Here is an 18,514-nt window from a genome sequence, read left to right on the forward strand (position 1 = left end):
AGAATCTGCTTGAATTATCAATATTTTGTTTTATAGATATATAAATATATCTATAAAACACCAAAAAAAAAATCAAAATTCAACTATGAAGTAGTCATAGGTCAGGTAGGATTTTAGGAAGATTCAGTTTTGAAAGAATATTATTTGTATAGGAAAGCTAAAATAGCATGAATTCTGTGAGTGTGTGTGAGAAATAGCATGCATCCATATGCATGCATAGTAATAAAATATCATAGAGTTTCCAGTCATTCCCCCAGAACAATTACCCTTCAACTGTTGTTGGTTATAAAGAACACTCGCTTTCTATTTCACAGTTTAAATTTACCTCCCATAGAAAAAAGTCCAAGTACTCTATTTGCTTGAACATAAGTTGTAGAAGTTATACCAGAGATAGAAACTGGAAACTGATGTATTGGTCAACTGCATATATGTAGTTTAAAAAAAAAAAAAAAAACAACTGTCTAACATGTGGCCATAGACCATATTGTTGTTGTTATTGTTAAGTTGTTTCTGTTGAGTCTGAATTTGAAGTTTTGGAGTTTTGATGGCAAGGATACTGGAGTGGTATACATTTCCTTCTCAGCTCATTTTATAAATGAGAAATCTAAGGCAAACAGGATTAAGTGACAAGTAAGTTGTCTGAGGGCTGATTTGAACTCAGAAAGAAGAGTTTTTCTGAGTTCAGGCCTGCTACTCTATCTCTACATCACCTAGCTGCCATCTTAGACCATGGCTCATGTTTTTAAATTTTTCTTTATCATGTTATTCTACATAGTCCCTTTCCCCTTCCTGGAAATGCTAGATTTAAGTTGTTAACCCCTGCTTCATTTTTAACAAACTTCCACCTTCACTAATTGTGCTTTCCAGAAGTCACTGCTTCTAGTTTTTACGGTATTATTTTGACTTTCTCTCACAATAAAAACTTCTATATCATTTAACATAAGATGCTATTACATTTTTTAAAAGTACATATTGAGTGAAATTTATGAAGACATCATAAATGAACCAAGCTTGGTCTTAGCTTGATTCTCTGGGTCCTATAATTTAAAAGTCAGTTGACTTTTTTTTTCCTGTACAGTTGACTGGGCTATCTTCATAATACCTGAATAAATTTAAGTGTTAATATCTTTCCATTCCATTTAAAGCAAGTTACAGATTTTTTCCCCCCAGGAAAATGAATGCCAATATGTGATGTTCCCAAAGCCTTGAGTTTTAAGGGTCTCATTTATTCCATAAACATTAGCTGAGTGTGTCTACTATCCCCAAGGATTTAATTGAAGCTGCAGTGATGAATAAGATTCACCCCTTATCCCCAAGGAATTTACAATCTGATGTGGAAGACTGTTATAAAAATAGTTCAGATGTCAGGAAGGAAGCAAGCATTTACTAAATGCCTATTATGTTACAGGCACTTTGCTAAGTTCTTTTTAACTCATTTGATTTTCACAGAAACCCTATGAAGTAAGTGTGCTTATTATCCCCATTTTACAGAAGAAGAAACTGAGGCAGAGTTTAAGTGACTTGCCCATGGGCATACAGCTAGCAAGTATCTAAGATTGGATTTGAACTCTCCTGACTCTATCTACTAGACCATTAGCTGCAGAGGAGTAAATTTGAGTATTTATGTAGCTCCATTGTTTCCTAGCTCTCTTAATTTGTACCACAAAGCTTTGCATTTGTCTCTTAAAAGTACATTTAATTAGTCATTTTCCATAAGGTCATATGTGTTTTCATTCTTTATATTATCTAAAGTATATTTTCTGTCTATTCCATCTAGTTAACCAGGGGGAAAAGGTTTCTCTAATTATCTTAATTTGAGTGTCCTGTATCAAAAAGAAATCTCTGATTAGAGAAATCAGGAGGCTCCATTGAAGTCTCATTGGCTCTGGTCATTAATCTCACAAGAAAGTAATTTTATTTTGAATTTTATGGACCATTTCATTTTCTCTTATTTTCAAATTTCATCATTAATACATTTTTTTCTTATTTTAAAGAATAGTAGCACCATTTTCCCCATCATTTTTCATTAGAGACCAAAGTTATGCAACCAATTCCCAAATAAGACAGTTAAGTTCTCTCTGTTTTATAACCACAGACTATACCCTTAGTTATTGTAGTTGAGGGACATGGTAAGACTATTAATGGCTATCTATCCAATTAATTAAATGTTTATTGAGCACCTACTAATTTGCCCTTACTTTTGAGAAATACCAAAAAAAAGCTGTAATTCAAGCTCCTATCATTAAGAGCTTATTTCATCCCCCTCTCTCTACAGCATCTCTTGAATCTCTCTTCCCTTTACATACACAACCACCAGCAATCAGGATACAGAGGTTCATCAACTCTTACTTGGACTCTTATAATAGCCTCTCCAGAAGGCAACTAGATAACAAGGTGAATAGGGTGCTGGGAGTCAGGAAGATTTGTGTTAAAATCAGGCCTCAGGCATTTACTTAAAGCAGCATTTCCCTGAGCAAGTCATTTAATCTCCTTTATTTACCTCAGTTTCCTCAACTGTCAAACTGAGGTAACAGCACCTACTTGACAGTTGTTGTGAGGATCAAATGGAAACTTGCAAAGATGAAAAGGACTTTTCAAGCCTTAAAGAACTATATAAATGCCAGTTATTATAAATGACTACTTCAGTTGCATCCAGAAGGAATAATTCTGTTTTGTTTTGTTTTGTTTTGTTTTGCTTCTGAGTCTTGTTCTTAAAAGACCTGAAACTGGGTCCCAGAGGAGTACTTCAGTTCTCCAATTATTTACAAGATGTCAAAGGAGATGGCTAAGCATCTCCTAAAAGAAGATACATTCAACAGCCAGCCAGCCAGCTAGGAAGCATTTAAACGATCACTGCTAGGAGCTATATAATGTTTAAATAAGGCGTAGTCGCTGATTACCCATCATGATATCTGATTTTTTTAGCATTTCTGGAACAACACTAAGTACTTTGTGTCTCCAGAGAGTGTCATTGAATTGTGTGTGTGTGTGTGTATGTGTGTGTGTGTGCATGTGAGTGTGTGAGAGGGGGTGGGGAAAGAGAGAGAGAGAGACAGAGAGAGAATTTTGTTTTTCTATTACGAATCAATTTCTTTCCTCCACTACAAAGAAATAAAGTCATGCATAAGTAGAGAATAGGGACATTTGTAACTGTGCATGCAATGTTCTACATTCTTAGTCTCCCAGCTATTTATTAAATAGAGAGAGAGGTACTTCTTCATTTCTTCTCCAGGGCAAAGACTGGGCATTATAATTGTTCAGTACTCTACTTCATCTTAATATTCTTTTTATTTCCCTTATTGTAACCAGTGTGTTCTATTTCTGCCTATTTCATCATGTATCATTTCATAGGCATAATACCATATTTCTGATATCCTTAGTTTTCACAGCACAATATTATTGCATGTCTGTGCATATGTATTCACACAGACATACACACATAATTACCATCATTTGTCTATTCATCCCTTATGTTATAGCTTTTCCCCCAAAGATTTTGTTGTTGTTGTTGTTTTGCTTTGTGGGGGTTTTTTGGTTCGTTTTTTGTTTTGCTGCTCCAGGAAGTACCACTATATGACTAAATAAATTGTGGTACCTATATGTCACAAAATATTATTGTGCTGTGAGAAATTACAAATCTAAAGAATTCAAAGAGACATGAGAACACATAGAAGATGAAGTATGATGAATATACAAAGAGACTTCAACAACATAAAAATTAAGGGGGAAAAAGGAGAGAGACAAAAATATGTACTTCTTTGCAGAGAAGAGGAATTTATGGGTGTGGAACATTAGAAATCTTTTTTTTAAATAACATTTTATTTTTTCCCCAATTACTTTAAAAACACTTTATATATATATATATTTTTTTAATTTTGAGTTCCAAGTTTTCCCTCCCATTCCTGAAAAAGTAAGCAGTTTTATGTAAGTTACACATAAGCAATAATGCAAAACATTAGAGATTTGTTTAAGGAGGTTTTGCTATGATTTTTTTTTTTTATCATATATGAGTTCTTTTTTTCCTCTTTTTTTTACCTCCTTGGGGCACAGGCTCAGTATGGAATGCAACTATCATCTCATACTAAATTAGCATCCAAAATCCCCTAACTTTTCTACATTCTTGTTTTCTGACTAGTTGCTTCAGACCAACTAGCAATAGTATAACTTTCTCACAAATTCATTAATTAAATAACTTATACTATTACTGACAATAAAGGGCCAGTGACACTGATGAAAACAGTGGAAAGATCTGCTCTTTCTCCCTATGTTTTTTTATGTATTCTTCACCCATTTCTGGGTCCCCTTTGGCACAAAAGTCTTGCATTATATCCCTGCATACTGATCTTGTCATTTACCTGTTCTCTCCTTAGCGTTATCTTATACAGCCTACGTTTTCTCTGTTGCCTTACAAACTAATTAACATTTTCTATAATTAAGGAATTTGCCATCCCTTAACAGTTAGCTGAAGATTAATCAAAATCACTCCATGAAAAAAAAAAAAAAAGACTTTTTTTTTCCCCTGTTCACACATCTTTTCTATAGACCATAGCTGATCCTCACAGAAATGAAATTATAAGGTTTTTGCATCTGATACCAGTGGAAATTTAATTTCTTTTTAAAAACTTATTGTAGCTACATGTATACATCCCAGAGGTAAAGTTAAATAGTATAATAAATTTATTAGCTTTTCAGGGGAGGGAGCTGTACATTTTTCCAGTTGCTACTTTGTAATTTATTGGTCGTGCTGGATATAGTATCCATTTAAGATTCTTAGTTTCAAAATTGTAGAGGGCCAGAACTCTGGAGAAGTATACTTGAAAGAAGTATACTTGAAACAAGGTGTTAACTCAGAGGACTTGATGATACAATGGTTATCTAGTTTACATATACTTAATACTTTGCATGGTGATGTAATAGTTCTACAGTTGATGTAATTGTAATAGGGTATTTAAACTGAAGATAAAGTCAGCTGCATTTAGGATTTCATCTCCCACAATCCTAGTAGCTCTCCTGCCCTCTGCATTCCTTCACTAAGATCAAAGCTCATCTGAAGGCTCCCCAGAAAGCTAACTCGGCCCCAGGAGAAGGAGATGGACAGTTAAGGAGATAATAAAGACTTTGGGCTTTATTCCTGACTATTCTTGTGGTGATGATTTTGTGGAAACCAAGGTCCATTCAGAGGACCTCCAGAGAGCTAGCCAGAACATTACACAAAACTAACTATATAACTATGAACAAATAATTTGCCTTTCTGAATCCTTGAGTTCAGCTTCTCCTCTGATAATTACTTCTAGTACTTTCCCCTCTGTTAATTACTTCCTAATCATCCTGAATATAATTTGTTCTATATATATTTGTTTGCATGTTTTCTCTGTTGGACTGTAAGTTCCTGGAGAGCAGGGTATTTTGTATCACCCATCATTTTGGAAAATGTCTGGTATATAATAGATGCTTAATAAAATGTTTGTTGATTATTTTTGATAGAATACAGCTTTTTAATTATTAGAACTATCTAAAGGTAAAGTAGGGTGCCTTGGGAAGTACTTCCTTCCTCATCTCTAGAAATTATGAGATGGGAAAGTACTAGTAGTAATTATCAGAGGGAAGGCTGGTAGGAAAAGCAAAAGAACATCCCAGGTGGGAGAAAGTCATAGAGAATGTGTAAGTCAAAGATTTTAGATTTCTTTTTTATGATGCAACTAGGAGAACGGCATTACAGGATTAAAGGGTACATGTTAGAGAGTAAAGTGAAGGAAGATTGGAAAGGTAGGAGAGGTTTCTCCCTCCTTCCCTCCCTCCCTCCTTTCCTTTCTTCCTCCCTCCCTCTTTCTTTCCCTCCCTCCCTCTTTCCCTCCTTCCTTCCTTTCTTTTTTCTTTCCTTTATTCCCTCCCTCCCTCCCTTCTTCCTTCCTTCCTTCCTTCCTTCCTTTTTTAGTTTTTCCTTTTTCTTTTTTCTTTCTCTTGCTTCCCTTCTCCCTCTTCTCCTCTTCCCTCTCCTCCTTCCCTCCTTTCCTCCCTTTTCCTTCATTCCCCTCTTCTTCTTTCTTTCTTCTTTTACACTGTCTGGTGATGCACACTATCCAATGTTATTTAATTTTATATCAAAAGCTCTTGTGTTCAGATTATCTCTTGGGACACTTTTCTTTCCCACTCTCATTCCTAAAACAAAGCTCTCTGGCATGCCATGTACAATGGAGATATCTAATGTCTCATACTTTAAGGTACAAAGGACAGATTTTAGTGTTTGCCAATTTCTGCCACTGCATAAATTTTCTTTTGGGGAAATAAGAAGCTGTCCTTTTTAGACTCCTGGGAACAATTAATTAGAATTCTTGAATCTTGAAAATGTCAGGGCCCATCCTAATCTGTCTAATTTATTCCTAAAGCATGGCTTCCCACCTTAAAGGGCCTGGTCAGTTACTTGTTTCTTAAACAGGATTCTGATGTTATTTGAAAAAAGAAACAATATAGCATAATAGGTAAACTTTGGACTTATACCCAGGAAACGATGTATATGAATCTTGGTGCTATTCCTTGGTTTTCTGACCTCAGTCAAAGTATTTCCTCAGTTTCCTCACCTGGAAAATAGTACTTACCTCCATAAGATCATTGTGAGGAAAGCATGTTGAAAGCCTTAAATTACTCTTTCAGTGTAAATTATGAGCCATCATCATCATTATCATTATTTATTGTTATTTGTCTGCTCCAGGAAACAGCATACTTCATTCAGCAGCAGACAGTGTGACAAGTGCAGTGCAGAAGGCCAGCCAGGCCTTGAATGAGCGTGGGGAAAGATTAGGTCGAGCAGAAGAAAAGACAGAAGACATGAAGAACAGTGCCCAGCAGTTTGCTGAAACTGCCCACAAGGTAAGATACAGGGCAAGAAAACTTGGTTTTGGTCTCCTGCTTATTTTCAAGGAGACTCTGAGTCACTGGTAAATTCTGTTATAGAAATCTGTTGTGCCAAGAATCTGTCCCTGATTATTTGTTGTATAGCATGAAATATGCAAACAACACTGTTTTCCCATTCTTTGTACAATAAACCAGACATGTATTGTTCAGACTTTATTTGCGTCAATAAATTCTTAGGTTGGAGTAAAGGAAAATAGTTCCTGTACTTTCTAACTAATTCCTTAATTGTCTCCCTTTAACTCTCATTACCTTAAACTTTGATATTTTACACAGAAATATTCTTTTTGTTCCTACTGAGAGATTTGGAATTAAAGTGTCAAAGGATGGGATGGTGCTTTAGATGGTGCTCAAAAAGGGATTCCCTCCTTGCCCCATCCTAATCCCTCTGTTGATGTATGCTTGAAAGAAGTCATGGGTGCTTGTCTCCTTTTTTTATTTACAGTCTCTTTTTCTTCCTGAGAGGCATTTTGTGAGTTCTCATCTTTGTGCTCTGCTATGCATAAAACAAGCGCTAGAAAAAGTGGTTTTAATATTGCATCACTCAGGAAGGGGGCCAGCTATTCCTGGTGCTTTATTGCTGGAATCTTAGCTATAAGTTGGCTATTACAGTCTTGCCTGCCAAGATCTGTTTCTACTTTTATAACCAAAATGTGCCAGGACACCTCCATATTCTAAGAACAGTCATTTTTTAAAGGAAAAAAACCCACAAATATTCATTTGCAACCAGCTTTCTTAGGTAAGAGATTAGAGATATAGACTAAACCTGAAGATAGAAAACTCCCAAATCAGGAAACTTTCTACCAGTGGAGGCAAACAAGTTTACTGATGGTATAGGAAGAAAGAAATATTCCAGTAGGTTAAATAAGTGTGTCAAAATTCTGATTAAAGAATATAATGGATCTGGTTAATGAATAGGACTTGATTTGTCAAGGGCTTTCAGGTAAACAATCAGCAAACATTAATCACCTACAAATTTGATCTCAGATATTTTTTGATTTCTGATCCACTTCTTTATTCATGTTCAACCTAATTGTAAAATGGCAGATTTTTCATTGAATTGCATGCTGGATTGTGCTAAAGCCAGCTCCTTCTAATTGTAGATAGCTAGTTATATTTTCACTGGTAGCTTATTTATGTTGTGTAAATCAGCAAATGCTAGAAACAGCTAATTAGCTCAGAGAAATAGAGTACTGGGCCTAGTTTCAGGGAGACCCAAGTTCAAATGCAACTTTAGACACTTACTAGCTGTGGGATCCTTGGGAAAATCATTTTTCCTCAATTTCTTCATCTGTAAAATGGGAATAATAAGAGCATCAGACTTCCAAAGTTGTTGTAAGCTTTAAATGAAATCACTGTTAAGGATTTAACATGGTACCTGTCATGTAGTAAACATTATATAAACATTATCCATTAATATTACTATTAAATTGGTTCTTTAGCATTTTGTTGATTGTCTTGACTTAAGAAAATGAGGGGGAAATGCAAATAATAAATATTAAAGTTAAAAGTGTCTTGCATACATTTTTCCCCCAAAGAGCCATTTGTCAGATATTCATTAGCATATTGTTGGTTGCATCCTTCTATCTTTATTGCTCATTTGGAGGGGAGATTTGAATATTAGCCAGTCCTGTGGAAGGACTGTGGAATAGGACTTACCTATTTTATTTAAGCTCCTTGAGAAAAGAGATTCTTTTATTCATTGTATTTGTATTACCAGTACCTAGTACAGGTGCATAATGTTGCTTAATAAATACTTGTTGTTGGATTAGTTCAAAGATGCATTGTCATAGGATAATATTAGAGCTTTGTTATGGGCCAGAACTTGAAACAAGGTGACTAGAATTGATAAAGACAATGCTTATGTACTTAGTTCACACCTTTAAGAGAGTTCACACATTAGCTCATATATAAGGAGGATCCCACTAAAGGACAAGCCCACTAGGATCTTTGGGACATTCACAAGTCAGATTCACTCCAACTTCCACTTTTGTGCTGGCTAGAGGCTTTGGATTAGGAGGGAGCTAGAAGCGGAAGCTGGCAGAAGCAAAGGACAAGGAGCAAGAGCTCTCAGAACCAAGGAGAGAGATAGACCTCTAAGAAAGCTAACCAGACTATTTGGAAGGAGACAATGAAGGATCTGGACTTTAACTCCTGGATGACTTTGAGGTGATTATTACTCTGACCTGAAACGAAGGCTGCTTCAGAAGCCCCCCAAAAAACCTGCTCCCAGAGAACAAGTATATTTAAGAGAAGAATATTACATAACTTGGAAGAACATTGGGCTTGATATGGTCCACCACCTCATTTTCTAGATAAGAAAGTCAAGACACTTGTGTCCAAGGTTACACAGGTGGTCAGTGAGTTAAAAAAAAAAAAAAAACCACAATTTGAATCCATTCATTTAACTGAATCCAGCACACTTTTTCCCTATACCACAGTGCCTGAGAGTTGAGACTTCCTTAACTCTCTTCTCCTCTACTTTTTTTGCCTCTCTTCTCCTAGGTCTAGGTACAGAAACAAATCATGAAATTCAAAAACTTACCTTCTCAGTTTGGTTTTACATAATTGCAATTGAAGTGATTTAAAAGGGAAAAAAAAATTAAGAATGGGAAAAAGTTTAAAGTGAATAAGGGAGAGGACAAGCTTATTGGAAGACAAGTTAGCTGTCTTTCAATTCTGTAAAGGCTTATTATAAAGGCAGTGACCTACTAGTTTTCTCTTTGTATTGGGTACAGGACAGCAGATTAGGAACTGATAAGGCTTGAATAAGAGACCTCAATAAAACAGAATTGTAGAGACAAAAACTATGCAAGTACCCAAGCTTTTTCTATGCAGCCTGTGAATCTCTGACTATGCAGTCAAGTGTCATAGGATTTTCAATTTCCAAGAGACCTCAGAGATTCTCTGTTTCAATGCTCACATTTTGCAAATTAGAAAACTGAGGCTAACAGAAGGAATAGTTTGTTGGGGTTCTTTTTATGATTCTTAATTAATTAGCAAGTTAATTCCTGCTATAATTTACCTATTCTATTATTGTATGAAACTTCAACAGACTTTAGGAAAAGTTGGGGGTCCAAGGAGTTTGCTTATGATATAGTGATAGAGGTTTTGTTGATTTAAATCTGCCTGCCAAAATCAAAAGAAGTGAAGGGCTAAAGTTAGTACTTCCCCCAAATAGAACAATCCATAGGATATAATGAAAAACTCATCAGAAGAGAAATTGGTATGGACTAAAGGACCATGAGATGTCTGGTTTAAACTGATCGAGTCATTAGATTTTCTAAGTGGGCAGTTTTGATGTTAAGTGCCCTAGGAAGGAGAGACAAGAGAGTGGGAGGGTGGGAGGAAGGGGTGAAGAGAAAGAATGAGGGAGAGATAGACAAGTATGCAAGCAAACAAGAGAGAGAGAACATTTCAAAGCAAAGATTGCAACTTTTAAAAATTAGTATGTTTGCTTATGAATCATCCCAGCCCTGGAAATGTTCTCTAATAAGCAGACTTGTCTCCAAGGTGATAGAATGTCTATCTTCCCAGGGAATGAGACTCCTAAATTCTCATATAGAACAACCAGTGTAGTCTGATTGGGTTGATGTCCTTTCACTGGCCCATTGACAGTTCCTCTGGACAAGTTCCCAGGTGAGGGTTTAGAAGAAATGCAGCCTTTGCCTTCCACCCCCACTCCAATCTTGGCTCAGTTGACTCATAATGGGTAGGTTGTATTTACAAAGCCCCCAAACTATACACTCTGAGCAGAGGACAAAAATTTCATCTTATAAGGTATTTAATACTAGAGTTTAATTGGAACACTTTTCTCCTCTCTCATCCTCTCCTCTCCCACCACTTCCCCTAACTCTTAGCAGCACAGTGAAGTTATACAAGTGTATTTCAAGGAATATGCTTTAAGACGTACAGGGGATTTCTCAGATACTCTGAATTTTTCAGGCATATGAATGGATGACTTCTCATACATGTTAACCTTATGTGTGTTTATGGTTGTCTCCTGTAAAAGGGATGGAGAATTAAGTTCTCTCTCCCCCTACATCTCAGCTCCTCCCCACACCCAGTTTCACATTCTGATTTGAGAAAAGGATTTGGCAAAACTCCAAACAAGAGAACCACTCAAGCAGAGATACATACTTTTCCTTTGCCCTAAAAATCACCAAGTTGCAGAGTATGCAATGCCTCTGGGCAATACTTTTGCTCAGTGAGAATGTTGAATCAGCAGTTTTGCTGTTAATAGTATTTTTAAAATCCTCATGGGAGAAGAAAGGATAGTTGGTATCTGTTCTATACAGCGTGCCAAGGCATTGCTGGACAAGCAGGAGTGAGGATGTTTAGTGGAAACATTTTAAACACTTCAGGGCATGTCCCACCTTTGCCACTATGTAATTTTATGATCCTTGCATCGGCCTCTCTGCTGCAGGTTCCACCTTTGTTGAATGGGGATGTCATTGTATAATATTTGGATTGCCTATAGCATGGGGGAGGTTATGCATAAAAAGCTTTGTAAACTACAGACCAATGGGTAAGTACATATTCCTGTTAGTGCTAGAGAACTAAATAAAAAAGGAACCATAGTCCTTACTTCTACTACTTCCACAGGATACTGTGCCAATGGTAGCTGTTCTTGGTGAATTATGCTAGTCTTGATCCTGTCTTACATTGGCCCAATAATTCATAGAATGTTAGACCTAGAACCCCAAGGCCTGCTTCATTCTTCTAGCCCTGTTCATTTTAGGGACAAGAAAATTGAGGCACAGAGAGCTTAGTGACTTGAACAGTCTGTTCAAATCTGTCATACAATTCCTCCTTGTTCCTAGTGTAGTGTTCTTTTCTTTATGCAATGTTGTTCTCCACTTTCTTGATGAGAAGGATCTAGCAAGAATTAATTTTCTAAAGCTAATTTTAAAGAAATCCCTGTTCAAGTATAACATTGACAGAATTGGGCTTTCTACAAAAATTCCAGTGAAAACTGGTGTTCGGCTATGGTTTTAATCACCCAATTAATCAAATCCCTGCCTGGCTTGTTTTTTTTGTTTTTTTTTTTTTTTTTTTTTTTCTTAACTTGAAACTATGGTTTCTGCTTAGTTTCACATAGACACACAAAGTTTTCACCTGCTGGAGACTGTTCTCATCCTTAGAATAGAGGGCTTCTAATGATGAGAAGTAAACAGTAAGGGGGAATAATCTTTTCACAATAGAGAAATCCTAGTGTAGAAATCCCCACCAATTCAGATGCCACAAGTCAATAATTTAGTAAATAAGCCCTCCAATTTCTTGAAGTGCAACTGAAGTTAAATAATTTGTTGGTAGCCATATAGCCAGTAAATACCAAAGGCAAGATCCTAGCACTCTGTCCACTGTGTTCCATTGTTCCTAATAACAATAATAGTAACTGATATTTATGGAATAAAAAAATTTTAAAGCACTTATATACCTTATCTCATGTCATCCTGACAACAAGCCTGTAAATAAGTTTGAGGTATTTTCATTATCTCTCTTTTGGGAAGACGAAAACAAAGTTCAGAGAAGTTGTGACTCACCTGTGATCGTGCAACTAATAAGTATTTAAGGAGAGATTCAATACCGGGTCTTTCTCAACTCCACTTTCAAATCTTTTTTTTACTCCATCAAGTAGCTCTCTATAGTAATTTCAGGTCACACAAGGAATTCAGCATCAACTTCTTCTCCCTTTCTAGTCATAGCATTGCACTGACTCATTGGGTAGGGACATGGCTCTGAGACACAGTGGGATTAAATCTGTATCCTGTACCCAAATTCAATTTCCCTAAATGAATTGTCTTGGAGCTCAGCTAAGTTTGGAAACCTATTGACTAATAGGGTGGCATTTGGTGCTCCCATTTGTAGAAATCTGATGTTTCAATAGAGTGCATTTCTTAAATACCCCTGGAAGTAGAAATCAAGATCTGGCTTCCAGCTATTGTTCAGCTTTTGTCAATAGCATGATTTAATCATCAAGTGTATTGCACTAGCTTGAGTGATCTCATTAAGCCAAGAATTAATGGATTAATTAGTGAAGGAAATTAATTAATGAAGGTTCAAATTTAAGACTTCAGATCAACAAGCATTTTTTGAATACTGCTAATGTATTGGGCACTGTGCTAGGTATCAGGGTTGCAAAGACAAAAATGAAATAATCCCTACCCTTAAGGAGCTTAGATTTTGCTGGAAGCAAACATGCACCCAGATGAATAAATGCAAAATAAATACCAAGAAATTTTATCCTGGTGGAAGATTGAAGGTGAAGAGTAGGAAAATTACCATCAATTGAAGAAATCAAGAATCTTGCAGGAGGTTATACCTGAACCAAGCCTTAAAGGGAACTAGGAATTTCAAAAGGTCAAGTAAGGAGAGAGGAGCATTCCAAGAATGGAATTAAGTTATGACTATCACTTACAAACAAGGTTCAATAGACTGGTTTTACATAACATGCCTGAAGGAGGAGTTACATGAAATCAATTTGGAAAGGGCATAGAGCCAAATGATAAAGAGAATCTCAACTTCTAATACCAATTTGAGAGTCAGGACAATAGTGTATTACCTTGAACAAGCCATTTAATCTTTGCATTAGTTTTGTCATGTATGAAATGTAGATACTGTTGCCTTACCCTAACTTCTGTCTCAGGAATTCCTTAGAAGACGTGATAAAAGATAGGAAAACCCACTTGGACTTTGTAAATGAAAGGTGTCATTTAAGCACTCTGAAAATTGTAAGCAATTTTTTTTAAAATGCTATACATTAATTTATCCAGAAAGATTGAAATCAGAAAAAAATTTTCTGAAAAAAGTGTAATTGTGGAGAGAGATGCCATGAAATCTACTCCTCTTTTTTCCCCCTATTGAAATGGCTGAGATTCTCACTACCCTTTTTCTCTTTTTCTCTCTCCTCAGCTTGCCATGAAGCATAAGTGCTGAAGTACTTACTGCCTATCCTGATGACCCTCCCAAGAGAAATGAAAAAGATTGGTTCAGCAGTTTTTACAAGAATTCCAAAATTCCACCTGCTTCTTGTTGCCAATTTTTTGGAAATTGGTTTGTGTTCTGTTCAGACATTAGTACTGGGGGGAGGGGAAATATGTTGTGTTTTTACATTTCTGTAGTGACCTTAAGAAATGCTGCACTATCTTCAATTTGGGGGTAGGAGAAAGAAAGATTGTGGGGTTTTTGTTTTTTTTTTTTTTTTTTTTGTATTTTTCCCCAAAATGTCTTGGATGTTTTGTTTTTAAGCAAGAATACAAGAAAATTGGACCAAATAATTTGAACAAGGTGAAAACTGGCAAAATCTGGTTTTTTCCTTGATATGAAACAGGAAGACATTTTAATTTGGCTACATCAAATGTTATTGTTTCTGTATGAAAATAAAATTCAGAGTGATTAATTTTTTTCCTCATTTTTGTAGCTAGTGTTAGCAGAATCAGAAAGCTAGAATTCTGTATCCTGGGATATTAAAAGTCTCTATTATGGAAAACAATAGGATTTATCAGGGGAAACAGCCGACTTAGATTTTGCTCTTTGCCTAGCTACCTTCTGCATGAGCCATCACCAGCATTCCAAAAAGCAAAACAAAGTTGCAGCTAAGATTCTGCTTTCTGTGTTGCAGATTCAATGTTTCTGCTACTTAGTTCCAGAATGATTTTTTTTTTTTTTACTTTACTGTGAAAAATATAAATGTGAAGTTAAAGACTTAAGGAAAAATTTCATTTGTAATACAGTAGTTTCCCTGTACTAAGTACAGTAAGAGTAGTTTTAATGACATATGGTTCCTTTGCCCTCCAGTAGCTGGTGGGGAATATTTCATTGAGTAAGGATGAGAACTTTCAATGTGGGAACTCCTTCATTAAAGTATCTGTGACTTAGCAGATAAGAAATAAGAAGTTACCTGAAACAAAGGGATTAAATGATTTGCTCAGAGTTTCTCAACAAAGGTCAGAAGGACGAGATTTGAAGCTAAATTTTTCCTTACTCCCAAGTCCAGCCTTTCATTCACTGCTCCCTTACAATCCAGTGGGAGAGATTAAAACAAACATATCAATTAGCACAGAAATGGCACTGTGTGATAAGCCATAAGAGTGATACAACCAAAGTACTATTTCTGAAATTAGAGGGAACTTCTGTTTGAGGTGACAAGAAAAGACTGTAAAATAGAAGGTACTAGTTTGCCACCTCTTCACCTCTGAAGAAAATCTTAGCAATTAAGGTAATTTCTAAAATGTTTGTTGATGTAAAAGGGTTTTTTTTTTTTTTTTTTTTTTTTTTTAAGCATCCTTCTAGGTGAAAGCTTTTAGGGTACAGCAAAATTATTCTCAGAAATCAGGTCTCAAGCATTTAGTGATGGGCCTAATGGTGTCTGTCCCATATTTAAAGGGCAGCATTTTCCTACTTAGACAGAAACTTGGGATACATGTGTCAACAGAGGCCTAAGTCTCCCAGTATTCTAAGAAGTCTTCAAACAAAGGCCAGAGGTAGTTACAGTGTAGAGAGAAAATCTTGATAAAGTATAGATCTTAACTGAATGACTTCTAAGATTCCTCCCCAATTCTTTCATGCTATGATTCTAAGTTGCAATAATTTGAGAATTAGTGATTATTCCTCTCTCACTTTCTCTCCATCTCTCTGATTCTGTCTCTCTCTTTCCTCATTGTCCCATACTTTTGTTTTGCTCTTCACATACTGGCTTCATTAGTATAAGGAATGTCCAGCACAAAAACTGGTACAGATAAAATTTGTACAAATAAGGAGAAAAAATTTACATTTACACCCTTTTCTCTCTGTCCATGAAATGGTCTATTTTAGAGTGATTATCATAATTTCTTTGGACATTCTTTGTGTTCATATTGATTTGATTTTTCCTTTTTTTTTTTTTTTTTTTTTTTTTTGCTATTTATTTCTTGTAATTTAAATCATGGGGATTTTAACAAACCACTTTTCATGATCAACCTAGGCATGATACCTATTCCATCACTTGCAGATTAGAATGGGTTTTATTCACATTCTTCCTTAAATCTAAGACTTTGATAGTAGAGATTTTTTTCCCACCAAGAGTTAAAATGCTATATAAGGAATGATGCCTTCTCTTCTCCATGAGAACATGCTGCCCAGCATATCCCAGACTTATTTGCCTTCCCAGGTTCTCATTGAAATGCATTGATATTTAAAATGCTTGATTCTTCTAAACTCTATTTCTTTCTTCTTCCCATTGAGCACAGGGTCAGTATAGTCCAAAAGTGTTTGATATAAAATCCAAGTAATCTTTCATGTTTCAAAAGAAGGAACTGCATTATTAATGTCCATTTAAGCAGCTTCTGTGTCCTGATAAAACAGTCTCAGGGACACAGAAAATTGTAGTTATTGGAAAACAGATCTCTTTCACAATGTTGGCATGTCAGAAAGAAGTTAGAATTTATTTGAGATGAATTTTTGAATCCTTTTAGGGAGACTAATTAAAGATATATCCTTATAAAAGTAAGGTTATTTTTAGCAGCATTTTGTATTATTTTCCTTTGGGGACCTGGGAACCTTAAAAAATAAATAAACTATTATCTAAGAAGCAAAACTGGAGGCCATTAAAGTTGCTAGTCATAGAAGCCACGTATTATAGCAGATAGTTGTACAAAATATATTGTATAGGATATGATCAGACTTGAAAAATATTTTGACCTAGTATTTTATACTGGCTTTTCAGCTTTGTCAGGAAAAGACACAATGGGTCTTTCTGCTCACTAAGGTTGTTTGTTTTTAAATTGTATACTTTCTAGGAAAATACTTTTAAAACAAAACCAATGAGGACAGGGAGGGGAGAGGAAGAGAGAAATAGAGCAATAAACAAAAAGACAAGAGACAGAAAGAGAGAGATGGATGCTGCCTATGACAATTTTTCAATCATTCATTCTGCAAGATTTATTAAGTGCTTACTTTGTATCAAGCACTGTCCAAGTTGCTGGAAATAAACTCAGTAGGTTTTGGGGTCATTAAATATGGACATAGGGGAGGGAGGATATGCAATTATATACATGTGTGTCTGTATACATATATATATATTTACAAACTGGATTCTGAACACCTCATAGCCACTCAGGTGGCACATAAAATTGAAGGGTAAAAAAGGCAAATATAAAGACCTACGTCAACCAAACTTTAGAGGAGTCTGTTGCCAATTATTTGGTGAAGCTGTCTCAGAAAGATTCAAGTTGATAAGGTTTTATATATATAATACATTATGAGGTTTTTTTTCCCCCAGGTTGAATAAAGAATCTTCTTAAATGAAAGTCTGAAATAGCTTCCCTCCATTTCCCTTAATGCCTCTTGAAAGTTTTGAATGGGAGACTCCTTGTTGAGAATGGTCTTGTTTAAGAGAAAGCCTAACCCAACCCTTTCTGGCTTCTAACACCAATTTGTTTAATGACCATGCCTATGTCTTAAAAATGTCATCATTTCTATTAGGATAGCGATCTCTGTTCTATCTCCCAGGGCTGTTATGAAGAATCACATGAAGATATGTGAAATAGTTTGAGCTCTTCTAGAGGTGTTTCAATAGAAGGTATTCATGTATTACTCATGACTTAAGGCCAAGAACTTAAAGAGACTTGAATGGTTTGGGACCAATTCAATTTACTGAGCTAAAGAGATTTTTAACATGTGTTTGTTTCATTCCTAATATTCTATACATTTATGGGTGTTATATTCCTGATGAAACTCTTAAACTGTACCAACAATCAAACCATCCTAAAGAGAAAATTGTAGTGTGATAGCTTCTTCCTGGAATTTAGCTATAGCCTTTCTTACTAGTATTATTAGATATATGTGTACAGAAAGTATACAGCTATTCAGGTTAATGTTTCATATTAAAGAATGTATTTGTAAAATGTAACAAGATTAGTAGTCAACATTTTTTAAGCTTTGCAAAGAATAAAAAAAGATTGTGTTAGATTTTAAAACTACAGTGAAATCTGTCTTAACGCTACTTTTGTGGCTAGCAAAGGTCACATATTCATGTGAAATTATTAGCAGAATGTCCTAAACAAGTAATCTTAAAGGTAAGTTTTGCTCTAATTTGCCAAATTGTAAATTGCCAATATCTGTTGTACAGTAATTAATTCCTCAAGAAATTCTCCAGGACATCAAACATAATTTTGTTTTCTTTAAAGACAAGTTCAACTTGATATGTGTATTCATTATTGTAAACACCAATTTTGTCATTAAATATTTTATCTCTGTGATGCAAGCTTGTTTCTCTGAGTTCTTTGAGTGATGGTCTTTGGTTCATGATGAAATAACCAGCAGTCATGGTTACAACTTGGGTAGTAGAACATAGAATACACAGATTTCCTCAACTAGTTGCAATGAGAAACTTGAAATTACAGGAGAAAAAAGATCTCCACCTGACACACTTGGAAAAAAAAAGAAACATACTAATATTTAGTCTCACAAGAATTATGAATGCCTATTTTTTCTCTTAAATGAAATATTTGAGCCAAATCACTGCTACTGGTCCTGCCTCTGCAGGTTGTAGTTATGCAATTTCTCAACCTTGAAACATCCATGATAACTATAATATACTATTATTCCCAAGGTTATGATGTAC

The 18,514-nt window shown here is 35.4% G+C and overlaps 1 protein-coding gene across 4 annotated transcripts in view; it reads left to right on the forward strand.

The window, feature by feature from the left end:
* Positions 1-18,154, forward strand: part of STXBP6 (syntaxin binding protein 6) — a 330,415-nt gene extending 312,261 nt beyond the window's left edge. For all 4 annotated transcript variants that reach the window (XM_051977329.1, XM_051977326.1, XM_051977328.1 and 1 more), the window contains 2 exons: positions 6,710-6,867; positions 13,825-18,154. In XM_051977329.1, the coding sequence (XP_051833289.1) occupies positions 6,710-6,867; positions 13,825-13,848 (182 nt within the window). In that variant the 3' untranslated portion in view covers positions 13,849-18,154. The remainder of the gene's footprint in view (positions 1-6,709; positions 6,868-13,824) is intronic.
* Positions 18,155-18,514: the final 360 nt, after the last annotated feature.

Source organism: Antechinus flavipes, chromosome 2 (genome assembly GCF_016432865.1).
Source record: "Antechinus flavipes isolate AdamAnt ecotype Samford, QLD, Australia chromosome 2, AdamAnt_v2, whole genome shotgun sequence".
Lineage (NCBI taxonomy): Eukaryota > Metazoa > Chordata > Mammalia > Dasyuromorphia > Dasyuridae > Antechinus > Antechinus flavipes.